The 13342-nt window shown below is 37.8% G+C and overlaps 1 protein-coding gene across 1 annotated transcript in view; it reads left to right on the top strand.

Annotated features, from left to right (window-relative positions):
• LOC113138321 (transmembrane protein 132C) overlaps window positions 1–13342 on the top strand; it is a 199736-nt gene that overhangs the window by 139334 nt on the left and 47060 nt on the right. The window contains exon 5 of the mRNA XM_026320639.1: window positions 2941–3136. Coding sequence (XP_026176424.1) covers window positions 2941–3136 — 196 coding nt within the window. The remainder of the gene's footprint in view (window positions 1–2940; window positions 3137–13342) is intronic.

Below are 13342 nucleotides of genomic sequence, written 5' to 3'. Positions count from 1 at the left end.
CTCTAAATTGATAGAAGACACTAAGTGAGTGTTACCATCTTCCCAAACATTGTTCAAAAACTGAGAAATAATGGATATGACTGTGCTTTTTCCATGTACACTAGACACAAGCCCTGACAAGTCAGATGGTGGCTGGAGTGACAAAGAAATTATGTTACTTATAATACAACCTAAGTAGACATCAACTAATGTCACATTCATTTCACATTAGAGTTACTGTAATTACCACTGTGTTCACATCAACTTCCAAGTGTAAACTACTAGTGGGAACCTCAGATTTATAGCAACATGGTGCTTTGCCGTACATAACTGCCTGAATATAGATGCTTCATGTCTGTCAAAATCCATCACTGAAAAGTAATTTGACCTGAATTTATTGGTTGAGTATGAGTCATGCTACCCAAAACTGTTGGACCTGTTGGGGTAACAGTTGGGCCGGTTCTGAGCTGTTGTTTATATTTTCATCGTTTTCAAATGCATTTATTTAAAGTTTTGGCCTTTCTTCCTCTCTATGACGCTGACCACCAACAGGTAAGAGCAGCTCCTCACTGCTTACTAACAGTCTATAATGGATACAGTGAAGGAAAGACTTGCAACACGTGTAGGTATCTAAACCGCTGCAAGATTTTAGGTTTGTCCCTGGAAAATAAATGAAATAAGGTAATTGATAGTGAGGTTAGGTAAGATTGTACCCGTACATAGCTCTGAATTAGGACTTTTTGACCCTTCAATTATTGCTGCAGGCACTTTTATCATACATTATCATATATTGCTGATATTTGCATTTATATTTGTACTGTATTACTAGTATTTTATCATAGTATTGCAAGTATGCATGGTGCACATCATTTTAGTGTAATAACTAGTCAACAGTGTGCTTTGGTCTAAGTAAAACTGTAGTCATTTTTAACAAGTTAACAATTTTATTTGCAGAAAAAAAGACTTCCATGTGACCAGAGAAAGAAAATAAAAGCACAGCATCTCTGTTTAAGAAAGTCTAAAACTATAATATGATGTCAGTTTGGGCTTTGGTAAGAGACAGAGAACAAGAGATAGATGGGTAGACAAATGAAAATAAAGCAAGCATGATGTAGGGATCAGAAGAGGTCAAGGGGAGCTGACATCCATCAGTTTTCTCCCTTTAATCTATCTGTGTAACACATTGCTCACCCCATCTCCCTAGACAGTCACACAGACATGCCAGATATCACAGACCTTCAGCAATTGGCTTTGTTATGACCTTTAACCTCAAGATATCTGCGTGTATGAGTGTGTGTCCATATGTCTGTAAGACAAAGCTGTTCAATCCATTCAGGATTTTTCAGCCGCTAAACAGTATCCAAATTATTTTAAGAACACCTTTCTTGACACTTAAAGTGAACAGTGGTGTATGTTGAATGTTTATCTCTGAATTCCCACCCAGGAGACCTTTTGTGTTGCACTTACTGTGAGCTGTAAGTGGGTATATTTCACTGCTATCTTGACCACGGGAAATGTACTGTCACATTTCAGATAGTGTTTATACTTAAGACCTGCTGTGTTGCTTTTGCTCTGTGTGCAACAACTTAAAGTGGCACAAACACAACATTTATTTCTGTGTGGACCTTGTATTTTTGTCACAGGCTTTTTAGTCATTTATTCATTCATTCATTCTGAATCTGACCATAATCTGCACTACTGGGATTTAACTTCCAGATACAGCACCAACTCTTACATAGTGGCTCAAGCCTCCAAGAAGGAGACAGAAGAGTTTTCTGTGGTGATAGATGATAAAATGGGATGTGATTCCCACTAGCAGCTGATAGAATCAGGTAGTCTGACAGGCAGAGAGGCAAAGCAGGTAATGACAGCCCGCAAAGTTGTGAAGGAATGATGTGCGGTGGGAATCAAAGCTGTCAACATGACAGACAAATTTCTGAACGTAGGAAGCAGAATGTGAATAGAGAGGCTGAAGTGAAGAAAAGACTTCTTTTCTTAAGTTGCAGTAGTTTTCCAGGTAAAATTTTGAAGTCTGAAATTGCTTTTTGGAGATTTTTATGTTATTTATGGCATACACACAATTGCAGTCTCTTTGAAAAAGGAGCAGAATAGCCTCCATTTTTGAAGACATAAAATCTCACAATTTTTGGACTGGATGATGTGACTCCTCCTTTTTCATTCATCTACAGACAGTCATGATCATCATTTTTTTTAAAAATTACACTTAGTAAGGATGTAAACTACAAATGATTTCATTTATAGACTGGCTTAAAAACGCAAAAGTGTTTATTTTAGAATATTTGTTTCAGTATTTAATATTTTTAAAGTGGATGTAGTTACATTTTATATATATATATATATATATATATATATATATATATATATATATATATATATATATATATTATATAGAAATTGTGACAGCAACCCTTTATCCCTCTCCTTAGCCAGTTTCTTTAATCATGAGTGTGTCACATTGATATAGGCTACTACTTGCATTCACTCTTTAGTTCAAACTGCATCATGCATATGTACTGGTGATGACATATTTAAGGTTTTTTTTTACCATTATCAGACAATTGTTCTATCATGATTGAGTGCACATAAAAGTTTAATTGACCCAAATGGCCATTTCCGCTGTGCACTGTACTGTTATTTTGTCTTAAATGTGGCCAGTACTGTGCCATTGTCATCTTCTGATTTCCTAATATAGTTTTATTTTTAATTTTATAGCACAGTAGGTGGCACTCTTAATGTTGTCTGTTCAGCCTTATTGGTTATCATTGCTTCATTTATTCCAATTTTAATGAATGGCTGTCGGCCCTGTGTACCAGGGGTGTTGATGTCTTACTGGAAAAGAGCTATGATAATTAAGGTGTTTAAAACAGAAAAATATAAACGATTTAATCTGTCTATCATCAGCATATTAAATATGCTACTATCGACTCTCTGTTTTTGTAGGTTGGAAAGTCCATCATACGAAGTGATGCAGCTGGAATTCGAGGTGGATAATGTGATCAACTTGGTGCCGACCCAGACTCTACACTGGAATGTTGAGTACCCAGCTGGCACACAGACAACTTCCAGGCAAACTGAGAAAGTCTCACACCTCTACATCAGCAATGCTGACATACAGGGCATTGTACCACTGGCTGAGGTAAGGGACAACTCGATAGATGAGCACAGATACATATACATTATCTTTTTTTTTATGCTGGAATACACATTTTCCCCTCCATTTCCTACCACGTTCTAACCTTCTTGCAGCTTCCCCAGCCCATTCCCATCCTCCAGGGTTATCAAAGCTGTAAAGGTCAACTTGTTTACCCCCTCCTATTGCTACAAGCTTCCTGGTCACACACACAGCAGGTTTCACTCTCACAGGTTTCAAAATGACAAGCAGCCTCACAAATATGGACACACAACCCCACTGGAACAGTGCCATAGTCATGCACACAAATTTGCATTCTGGGACCATCAGTATTTACAGAAATACACACACACACACACACACACACACACACACACACTTGCCCTATGTGTCCTGCTGGCAGGTGTCATTCCTGGTGAGACTCAAACACATTTGCTTGTTTAGATCTTAAAAGGCTCCTTTCCATAGAGCCCCAAAACTTGCTCCTTCTCTTCAGTAACTAAGTTTAGACTTCAGATGTATGACTGAGAAATTACCAGGAATTTCTTCATGCACAACAAGAAATAGCAACTTAGTTATTGTTCGCATTCTTGGCAGATAAGAGAATGTGATTTTATGTAATCTAATTAACAATAACAGCTTCATTATATAACTAACGGAGATAAGTTTATCTTTTGCTGCTGTTACTGTACTGTACTTTGGCTAATCACTTTCACAGACTATTTCAAATGTATATATTTAACATAAAATTTAAAGATAATTTTAGTAAAAATGATGCAACATATAAAAATAAAGCAGCTATTAATATCTAAATGTCTGTGCAGTTAGTATGGTATGTTTTGCTGCAATAATTCTTGAATAACTTTGGGGCTCTATTTTATCTTTATAGAAAGGGTGGGATGAAGGAAAGCCTTGCTTTAAAAGCCTGCTTACATCTGTAGCATTTCTGATCAGATAAAGTAACACCATCACTTTATACATCCACAGATCAAAACAGACATGGCATCTCTGGCTATAGCAACCTTAGGCTAAAAAGTGAGGAGGAGGATGGTTTTCAAAATGCTCCGAGTTCCATTACCACTGAGGTAGAGCTATCTGGCCTGATAGCCCTCTGTCAAATCGCAAAGCCCTAGTGAGAAAACCTAATTTTGTGCAGGGCTTCAGCAACCCCTGTCTCTTTTGCACACTGAAAAAAACAGGCTTGAAACCACAGTTTCAAATAGGAGTGCTGTTGCTATTTTATTTATTTGTTTTTTTGAGGGGGCAATGTGAATGGAAGTATATTTTATAATATTTATTATTCTGTATTTATTCTATTCTGTAGGCAAAACTATTAATATGCTGTACACTTGACCCTTGAGCTTTAAATATATTCATTTGTATTTTGGTTTCTTTGTGTCAGATAATATTACTTTTACATGAGAAGCTGTTATTGTGAGTAGGATCCTCCACTAAAATGGCAGCACAAAATGCAACAGATTCCTGACTAGTTCCCTGGTTACTACAAGTGCTGGCATGACAGCCAAGTAAAACAAATGCAACCCTTTTTTTAAACACATGCAACATATTTTAGGCAGATTGCTTAGCTTTAAATTGAGTAAAAATAACTCTAGAAAATTCATTTTTGTTCCATTCAAAGTGAGAAATCAGGCGACACTGTGCAACACAGTGTGTGTTCAGAGGACACTGTGGTAAATGGATGGGCCAAAAAGCAAGAATCTTAATTTTGGTGAAGATTGTAGATTTGGTTAAATATTGAGAAGATAAAAAACATACTGTAATTGTGGTTACCATGCCATTAATGTTACTTATAATTTAGTACCAAAAGTGGATATTGTAGGAAAAAGAAATCAAATTCTTACTGATGGTTTTGCACATATAATATGTTCTTCCTTGCAAGATTGTTTGCATTGTAACTGTTTCTGTCAAAATATATTTATTCTATCACACACCCAGACATACAGATACATATATTTTTGTCGTTCTTTCTTGTTGTTTATTAGGTGTATGTACATACACCTACACACCCACTTTCACTTCCTCTCCCTCCATCTCCTTTTTGCTCATCTCTTTTAGGTGAAAGCATCAAAATGGCTGCTATTACAAGCCATTTGGGTGCCCTGATTTGTTTACCGGAACTACTGACCAGGTGTTGCTTGGTTGTTTAAGGTGTCTGTCACTGAGAGGGGTCACTGTGATAAGTCACTGAGATGAAAGCTCCAACTATTTTGGGTCTTTCGGGAAGTGAAGGAAGGAAAGAAGGAATGAAACTGTTAGCTCAAATCTTCAAAGAGACCAGGATGTAAAAGCTTTCACAAAGTGTTCTCCTTTCTCCTTTATAAACTATTTCACATCTTATGATTGGAACAAAATAGCAATATCACAACCATATAAGAAAGTGTGTGATCTTTACAGCAGTTGCATATTGTATTTAAACAGCCTAAAAACAAAACAACATATGTAATTATGCCAGGAGCACTCAGCTCTGCTGATGAAACATTATTTCTCTGTCTGATCTGTTCGAGTGATTCAACTCCATCACAACTATCATCAACCATCTCCCAAATCAAAAGTCAGCTTATCAACAGTACTAATGTGGTAGTGCAGAACCAGAACACTGCCTGTCATTACTGAGCCCTCTCCAACATTTTTCTCCTTATTCCACATATCCATTAAGGTTCTGGTTTCTTTGCTGAGCAGGAAAGAAACAGGCTCTCTTCAGGAAACGAGGGATTATTAGGAGTAATTTGTCTCCTACAGGGGCTGAAAAATTGGTTTCATCTTTTAAAGAGGAGAGAAGAGGTGAAGAGAGGGATCACGGTTGCAGAGACAGTCAGAGACTGGTAGAAACTTAGACTGATAGAAAGAGAAAGAAGTAAAGTCTGAGAGAGAGAAAATTTGTTTCAGACTGCTAATTTATTTTATAGCATGTTTTCATATGCATTTTCTTTGATAACAGATTTAAAATAATCAACATGATTACACAGTCATGCATCCATTCATTACCCTCTGCCTATCCTGGAACATCCAGGGTCACACTGGAGCCAATCCCAGATGACATTGGGTAAGAGGTGGGGTTGACCCTGGCAGTCAATGGCAGTACAGTTTGCATTATATCACTTTTATAATAATTTTCTTACTTTGATTTATGTTATTAAGCAAAAAATACAAGAAACAAACAATAATATTAGCCATGCACTTTTTAACCATCAACTAGCAAAGCAAACTGAACTGTTTGTACTGTTGTACAAGATTTCTTAATACCATGTCATTCCTGTCACTTCATCCTTAGGCAAACTATATATCAGCTAATTCGAAAAACCCATTGTAGCAGCAAAGTGTTTGATTTCTTTACTTAGTGACAGAAGAGTGGGGTAGACGAAACTTGTCAGATTAGTGAGAATGTGAATTTTCCATTCTGAAAAATCTGACTTCTTGTGAATAGCAATCTACAGCAAAAGCAATTCTCTGAACAGATTTCAGTCTGTTCCTGCTTCTGAAAATGGTGGCTCTGTAGGAAACTTCAGTTTTATTTAATCCAGGCAGCTTTCTTCAATTTGATTCTGAATTCTGTTTAAGGAAGGCAGTCGTGCTTGATTAGTTTTTAAGGGCTAAAAACAGCTAAAGTACACAACATTCATAGCTTCCAGAGGCAGTTAATCCATCACAATTTGCCTCACACAATAAACAGTGACAATTCCACAGTTGATTCTAAATACTGTTGTTTTGTCTATATATCTCTCAGGCAGCCTGTGAATTTTAATTTCAGTTTCTACTGCCAATTGGCTGGGGATATCACCCAGTGTGTCCGAAAGAGCCACAGATTATGTTAGCATGTTAGCATTTATCAAAAGCAAACTGTTGATAATCCAGTTGCATGTGTTATCCTCAGTGCATTGAACAAAGGCTCATAGTTAGTAAGATTAGAACTGGACATTTAAAAATCATTCAGTCGTTTGGTCACCATGCAGCGGTGAACACAAACCTAAAATAGTTCTAACATGGCGCACCCACCTTTAGATACATCAGAGGTGTTTCGGCCATTATCTTTATTTTGAACTGTAAATCTGCAAATAGTGTAAAGCTTACAGATGCTCTTTTTATGGATGCAGACAATACCACTAAACAAGCCAGATCTTATTATTTTTTATGAAAGAGAGGATTTTAGTTCCCTTTTTTTAGGTGTCTCAAACAATAAAGCTACTGCTGCTGCTTCTTTGATTCACTGGTTTTAAAAAAAATATGTTCATTGTATTTTTGTGATGCATATTACTCAAAGGCAATCTTCCTAAGTTCATTTCCATACGATATGTGGCACTGGCTATTTTTTAGTGTGATCAGTGGGTAATATACTGTACATATGAGCCACTACAAAGCTTGCTATCAGTCAGTATTGTCATTGATCGTAGTCACAGAAACTGTTCTGCATTCTTGTATAAGGCAAAATACTGCAAAGCACAGTACTGTTGAGACTGCCCAAGTTTCAGCACCAAGGACAGTGTCAGAGGGTGTGCTTAGTAGTAGTGTCAGAATCCTAATGTGATTGGGAATTTATGTTAATGTGGCAATTATTTATTAAAATGAAAACTCCTGCCCTTTGGGTAGTTACATCTATAAATCTTTGACTCTACCTGCTTTACAGGAGGCCTATCTGTCATATAACTAATGAGAGAAAATAACAGAGACAAATGGACAGAGAGGGGCAGAACAAGATGTTATTTTAGCCAGTGGAAAACAAAATGAAAAGTAAGGTCAGAAATGGGCCTGCTATACTTTCCTTGCTCTTAGAGTTGTTTTAGCAGCTCATAAATTGGATTAGTAATAATGTTGTTTTATGTTCCCTGCAAGCGCCATTACACACCTCTGCCTGAAATGAAGCTGTTTCACTCCCTCTCATAGTGAGGGCTAGGGAGACAGTGACTGAAACATATTTTCTCATTTCTATAAAATCTGTTTGATTTGAATATATTACAAAATTAACCAGTATATTTTACACACTAGTCGTGAAATCTCTGCCTAACATTGCTTCTCTTTTTTTGCTGTCATGTTCCTTCTTTTCTCCATTCTCCTCCACCTCCAGCGTATTCTCTTTATTCAAGTCTTCTCTTATTCTTCATCTTCTTTCCTCTTGGTCTTACCCTGTCTTGTCTTCATCCCTACTCTCCTGTTCTTTCTCAGCAGAGTCTCACCTCTCTCTGAGGCTTTGCTATGTAATTAATTCTTAATTGGAACACTTGTTTATCTTTGTTGCTTGAGTTTTTTTTTTTTTTCAATGGGATTTGTGAGTGTGTGTGTGCGTGTGTGTGTGTGTGTGTGTGTGTGTGTGTGTGTGTGTGTGTGTGTGTGTGTGTGTGTGTGTGTGTTTGTGTGCATGCATGCCTGCATGTCTGCGTCTGCAGACCTCTTAGCAGAACAGTTATGCTAAGTGGCTTCTTAATTTACCTCCTCTGATTGGATCTCTGTAAAAGGAAGCCAGTAAGTAGGAAGTAGAAATTGAATAGTCAATCTGTTGATAAGAGCAGACACATAAACAGAGTTTTTTAACTCAATTATAGATTTACCATTTCCACTGTTTGGGTTTCTTTAAAAATAGCCTTTTCTGTTTTTCTGTCTGTACGAGTTTTTCCTATACATCTTGATCTATTGAATTCCCCCATTCTTGCGCTCTCTCTCTCTTTCTCTCTACCTCTGTATATCTCAGCAGCGGAGTGGTAGTCTAAATACCTGAGATTGCCAATTTAAACTAACATTAAGCAAGACACTATGAAATCAATCTTACAAACAAACTCCCCCAGGTTTGCTCTGTTTGTTTTGCCACACATAGTTATAGGAATTTCTGTTTAGAAGAAAACTAAGTGGCACTTTTTTTCTGATTGCTCATAAAAGGAGAAAGTCATAAATCAGAAGATAACCAGGATGGTCCTGTCGCTTTATCAAATCTCACTTTCATTCATTAGTTAGACATTAGCAAGGCAATTATCAAAACATAATTGTCTGTTGCAGTAGTTTTCCTAATGTTCATTCATTGAGGAAGCTGTCGCTATGAACCTTTTTGTACTTTTGTAACTTTGTACTGTTATTCTGGCTATTAACTACAGAAATATTAATTTGCTATTTTCTCATTACTACATGTATAACCAATTTACACAGGGACCAATGTCCACCCAACTTCTCTCATTTAAAATACTTCCTCATTAGAGGCCTTCGACCACCCAATTAATCAACACGACACATTCTGTGTGTGTGTGTGTGTTTGTGTGTGTGTGTGTGTGTGTGTCTGTGTGTGTGTGTATTTGGGTCACAAAGAACTTGCATGTCCTAGGCTCTAAGTTCATTTCCATACCAAGCAGCTGTGGCTTGCTCCAATCACTCAACAGTCATAGGAGAAAGGGGGAGAGGCCGTAGACCATGTTGGAGGAAAAGAGAAGAGGATGTTTAAAACTAGAAATATACAATTGTAAGGATGTTAGTAAATGACAAAAGTTAGAAGGCAAAATGAGGGCACTTCTCTTACTTTCAAACTAAATCTAAAAAAAAAGAGTTAGTACATGCAAAGTCAATGGAACAACCAATATCAAGCCACACTTGCTCTGGGCTGTGTGTATTGAGTAGAATATTTCTTTAAATTTACATTTGCCTGATACAAGTGATATAATGCCAATGTCAGTAAGCTTTAAGCAACCCTCATTTATTATATATTTCACACTGCAAGAAATTTCCGTTGTTTTCTAACCATAAAAATAATGTCTGAAAATATTTTTTATAGTGCCCGTATCAAACTGACTTTTATGTTGTCAGTGCCCTGCTAACCTTAAAGCAGCATGTAAGCAGTTGTTTGCACCCACTGTGTCTCACATGATGAACACTTAGTCATCTTTTTTGCATTCCCAGTTTTGGTGCTTGAATATACCAAAGTGCTATTAAGACCAAAGTCGGTTACTTGGTCAAACAAGGGTGGTTCTAAATGATCAGCCAGCCAAACACAGACTTTTAATTTCACTATAATTATAAGTATTTTTTTTGTAATGCATGCAGGTTTTTAATCCAACCATGCATCCATTACCTACCTCTGTACCCCCTAGACAGCTTACCAGTCTATCACAGAGCTGATACATAGAGACAAACACTCACATTCACTTTCACACCTAACAATTAGCTTAATCCCAAACTGCATGAGTCTGGGCTGTGAGAGGGTACCAGAGTACCCAGGGCAAACCTACAGAGACAGGGAGAATATGCAAATTACAGCAACTTGAATGGGATACAAACCTAGAACCTTCTTGCTGTGAAGCAACACTTCTAACCATCACTCCACCATGCCAGCCATCATTATTAACCGCTACTATTGATTTCATAGTTTGTGGTTGGAATGGAAATCCAAGTTCACATGAATAGTGGAGGAAGACAAAGAAAAGAAAAGCTCTGATTTTCTGACAGGATTTTCTGATTTGACTTTAATTTTTTTAAGCAAATCAGCCTCCTTCATGTTTAGTTACATTTATTCCAACATTTACAGTTAGTCCATTATGTCCTCATAGCCAATGAAGTATCTGTACTGGAGCAGCTGGAGACAAAGTCCTGTGCGCAAGGGAACATCAGCAGCAGTCTAAAGGGGACAGTAAAGTCTTGCTAATAGGATCTTTTTGGGGCTGTGACAAACCTCTTACTCCAAATGAACAAGTTGATAAAAATAGGAATGAATAAGAGATTCTTCAGAAATGAAAACAATGCAGAAAAACAGAGAAAGAAGCAGGTGATGGATACAGATAGAAAACCCGGCTGTTAGCTGAAACTCCCCTTCATATTAATTAGCATAGTTAGCAGGTTAAGGGGGTGGAAAAAGGGTTGGGGAGAGTGGAGAAATAGAGGGAGAGGTTAAGTTAATAGATTTAGGCAGGAAGGGCCAAAAAAAGGCGGGGTTTGACTAATTGATAGAAGGACAAAAAGGGGGACAAATGGAGTGAAGAATTGAGAACTAAAGACAGGGAAAATGAGTGAGCACAAGAGGGAGGCTATTAGATGAGCTAAAAGGGTAGAAGGGGGATCAGAGGGGAGAGAGTGAGAGAGCTATGGGAAGAGGAAGATAGAGAGAAAGAGGAGAACCCAGCAGAGGTGCAGAGCACCATGTAATAGTCCCTTGGAAGTTCTGGACAGCACAGAGGAAGATAGAAAAGGGTGAGAGACATAGTGAAAGACAGACAGAGAGAGAGGAGACGAGAGCAGGGCAGTTCTAATGCAATTAGGGGTCTAGAAATTGAAAGTACAATTCTCCTTGGGATCTTTGTTACAGTGTGTGTGTGTGTGTGTGTGTGTGTGTGTGTGTGCGTGTGTGTGGTGTGTGTGTGGTGTGGTTGGATGGGCTGTTAGCTTTCATATCTACTCAGTGTCTTCATCTCTCCTGTTCTATTTTTTCATCACTCTCTCTTTCAATTTGACTTCTCAAAATTACACTCTTCTGTTACAGTCCCCTCCCTCCATTTAATTGTTCTTTCTTCTCTCCCTCATACGCTTCTCTTCCCTTCACTAACCAATGCCATCCAATCATTTCTGTCCTTCTCCTCCTTCCTGTCCATTTCTCTCTGTGCTTTTGCATTCCATTAATTTGTGAGAAGCAGAATGTCAGCTGCTTTTTACATTTACATTTTGTATTTCAGACATTTAGCTGATGCTCTTGTCCATTTTGACTTGCCCTAAGTGCCACTATAGTACAAATTTCATGTTTGGATCACTATAACCCAGAGAAGACAAGTAATAAATGCAGGCATTAGAGTCAAAGCATCTCAATGAAATAAAATTATTAAAGGAACTGCTGTTGAATTTATCACATAAGTTCAGTAGTAGCAGTGTGCATAGTTAAAACTGGCCAGCTAAATGCTATCCCCAAGAAGACTCACCTTTTTGGCCCCATTAGCACACATTTTTGCACTTGCATGTGCCTGTATATGTACATCAATGCAACCTTATCTTGCTATGCTGGCAGAGGGACAAGAAGGAAATAGGTTAGGCGTGCACTAATTGCCCCAGTAACAGGGTGATTGATTCTCAGATACCCCCTAGGCTCATTAGCAGTTGCAATTAGCATTGTGACAGACGGGCAGATGGGACAGCAAGGGACAGCACAACATTGGCCACAGAGGTGAGGAGGCACAGGATACACTTCATTGTACAAAGACATGCAAAGAATTGAGGTACATTGAGTTATTAGTGAGCGACTAATAATCAACCTTACTGATCAACAGTAAATTCAAAATAGTAGACCTCCAAATTATCTTCATACCTTGGCTTGTTTATCTGGTCTTCAACAACTGCTATGGCACAAAGAAAACCACAGATAGAAACATATTTTCTAAAAAATAAAAGTGAGAGAAAAACTATAATCAAACGTATGCACAAATTGAAGTAAATAGAAAAAAAATGTCAAATTTTCTGTCTCAGTCTGAAACTTATCACATTATGGAAGCTAAAGTCGCTCTAACCGCTGGACACAGTGATAACTGGTTGTTTTCAGCAAGAGTGGCCACTGTATCAGCACTTTTTAAACTAATTTAGAGTATGAGGAAGGCTGCATGAATGTGAATGTTCTTTTTGAGTAATTTTCTGCCTCACATTCACACAGCTACACGCATTCACACTTAGAAGGTACCTGATACAATCACAGTCTCACACAGTTGTCTGCCCACCAGCTGGGTGTTCATTGCCTTGAAGTTATCAATTGGACATGTTTCATCACACAGTGTGTGGTTGAATTAGTCACACGAGGATCAACAGCACCTTGAAAAAGCCCTCCCATCCACGCCTGCCCTCAGCTCTCATCAGACCTGTACTCCTACATGATACATGCACACAGCTACAGAAAATTAATTACTGTCAAAGCATTCATACTTTTTAAATTGGTTTGCCCTACTTCCTTTCTTTATGCTAAGCTCATAGCTTTGTGGCTGTTTTGCATCTCTTGGTAGTCATTTTGCATCTTTTTCTGGTCATTTTGCTTCAATGTGTGATTATTTTGCCTATCTTTATGATCATTTTGCATTTTTTGAGATTGTTTGGACTTGCCCTTATCTATCTGGTAGACTTGTTGGATGACTGATACATGACTAAGAAGTTCTAAAGTGATGAAAGCATACAAGCTCAATCAATATTTTATAGATGTGGGAAAGACCGTGCAGACCCTTTGTGCTAATAATCTTTTGGTTCCATGGGGAGAAAACA

This window comes from Mastacembelus armatus, chromosome 9, assembly GCF_900324485.2.
Source record: "Mastacembelus armatus chromosome 9, fMasArm1.2, whole genome shotgun sequence".
Taxonomy (NCBI): domain Eukaryota; kingdom Metazoa; phylum Chordata; class Actinopteri; order Synbranchiformes; family Mastacembelidae; genus Mastacembelus; species Mastacembelus armatus.
This window is presented reverse-complemented; position numbering and strand designations above follow the sequence as displayed.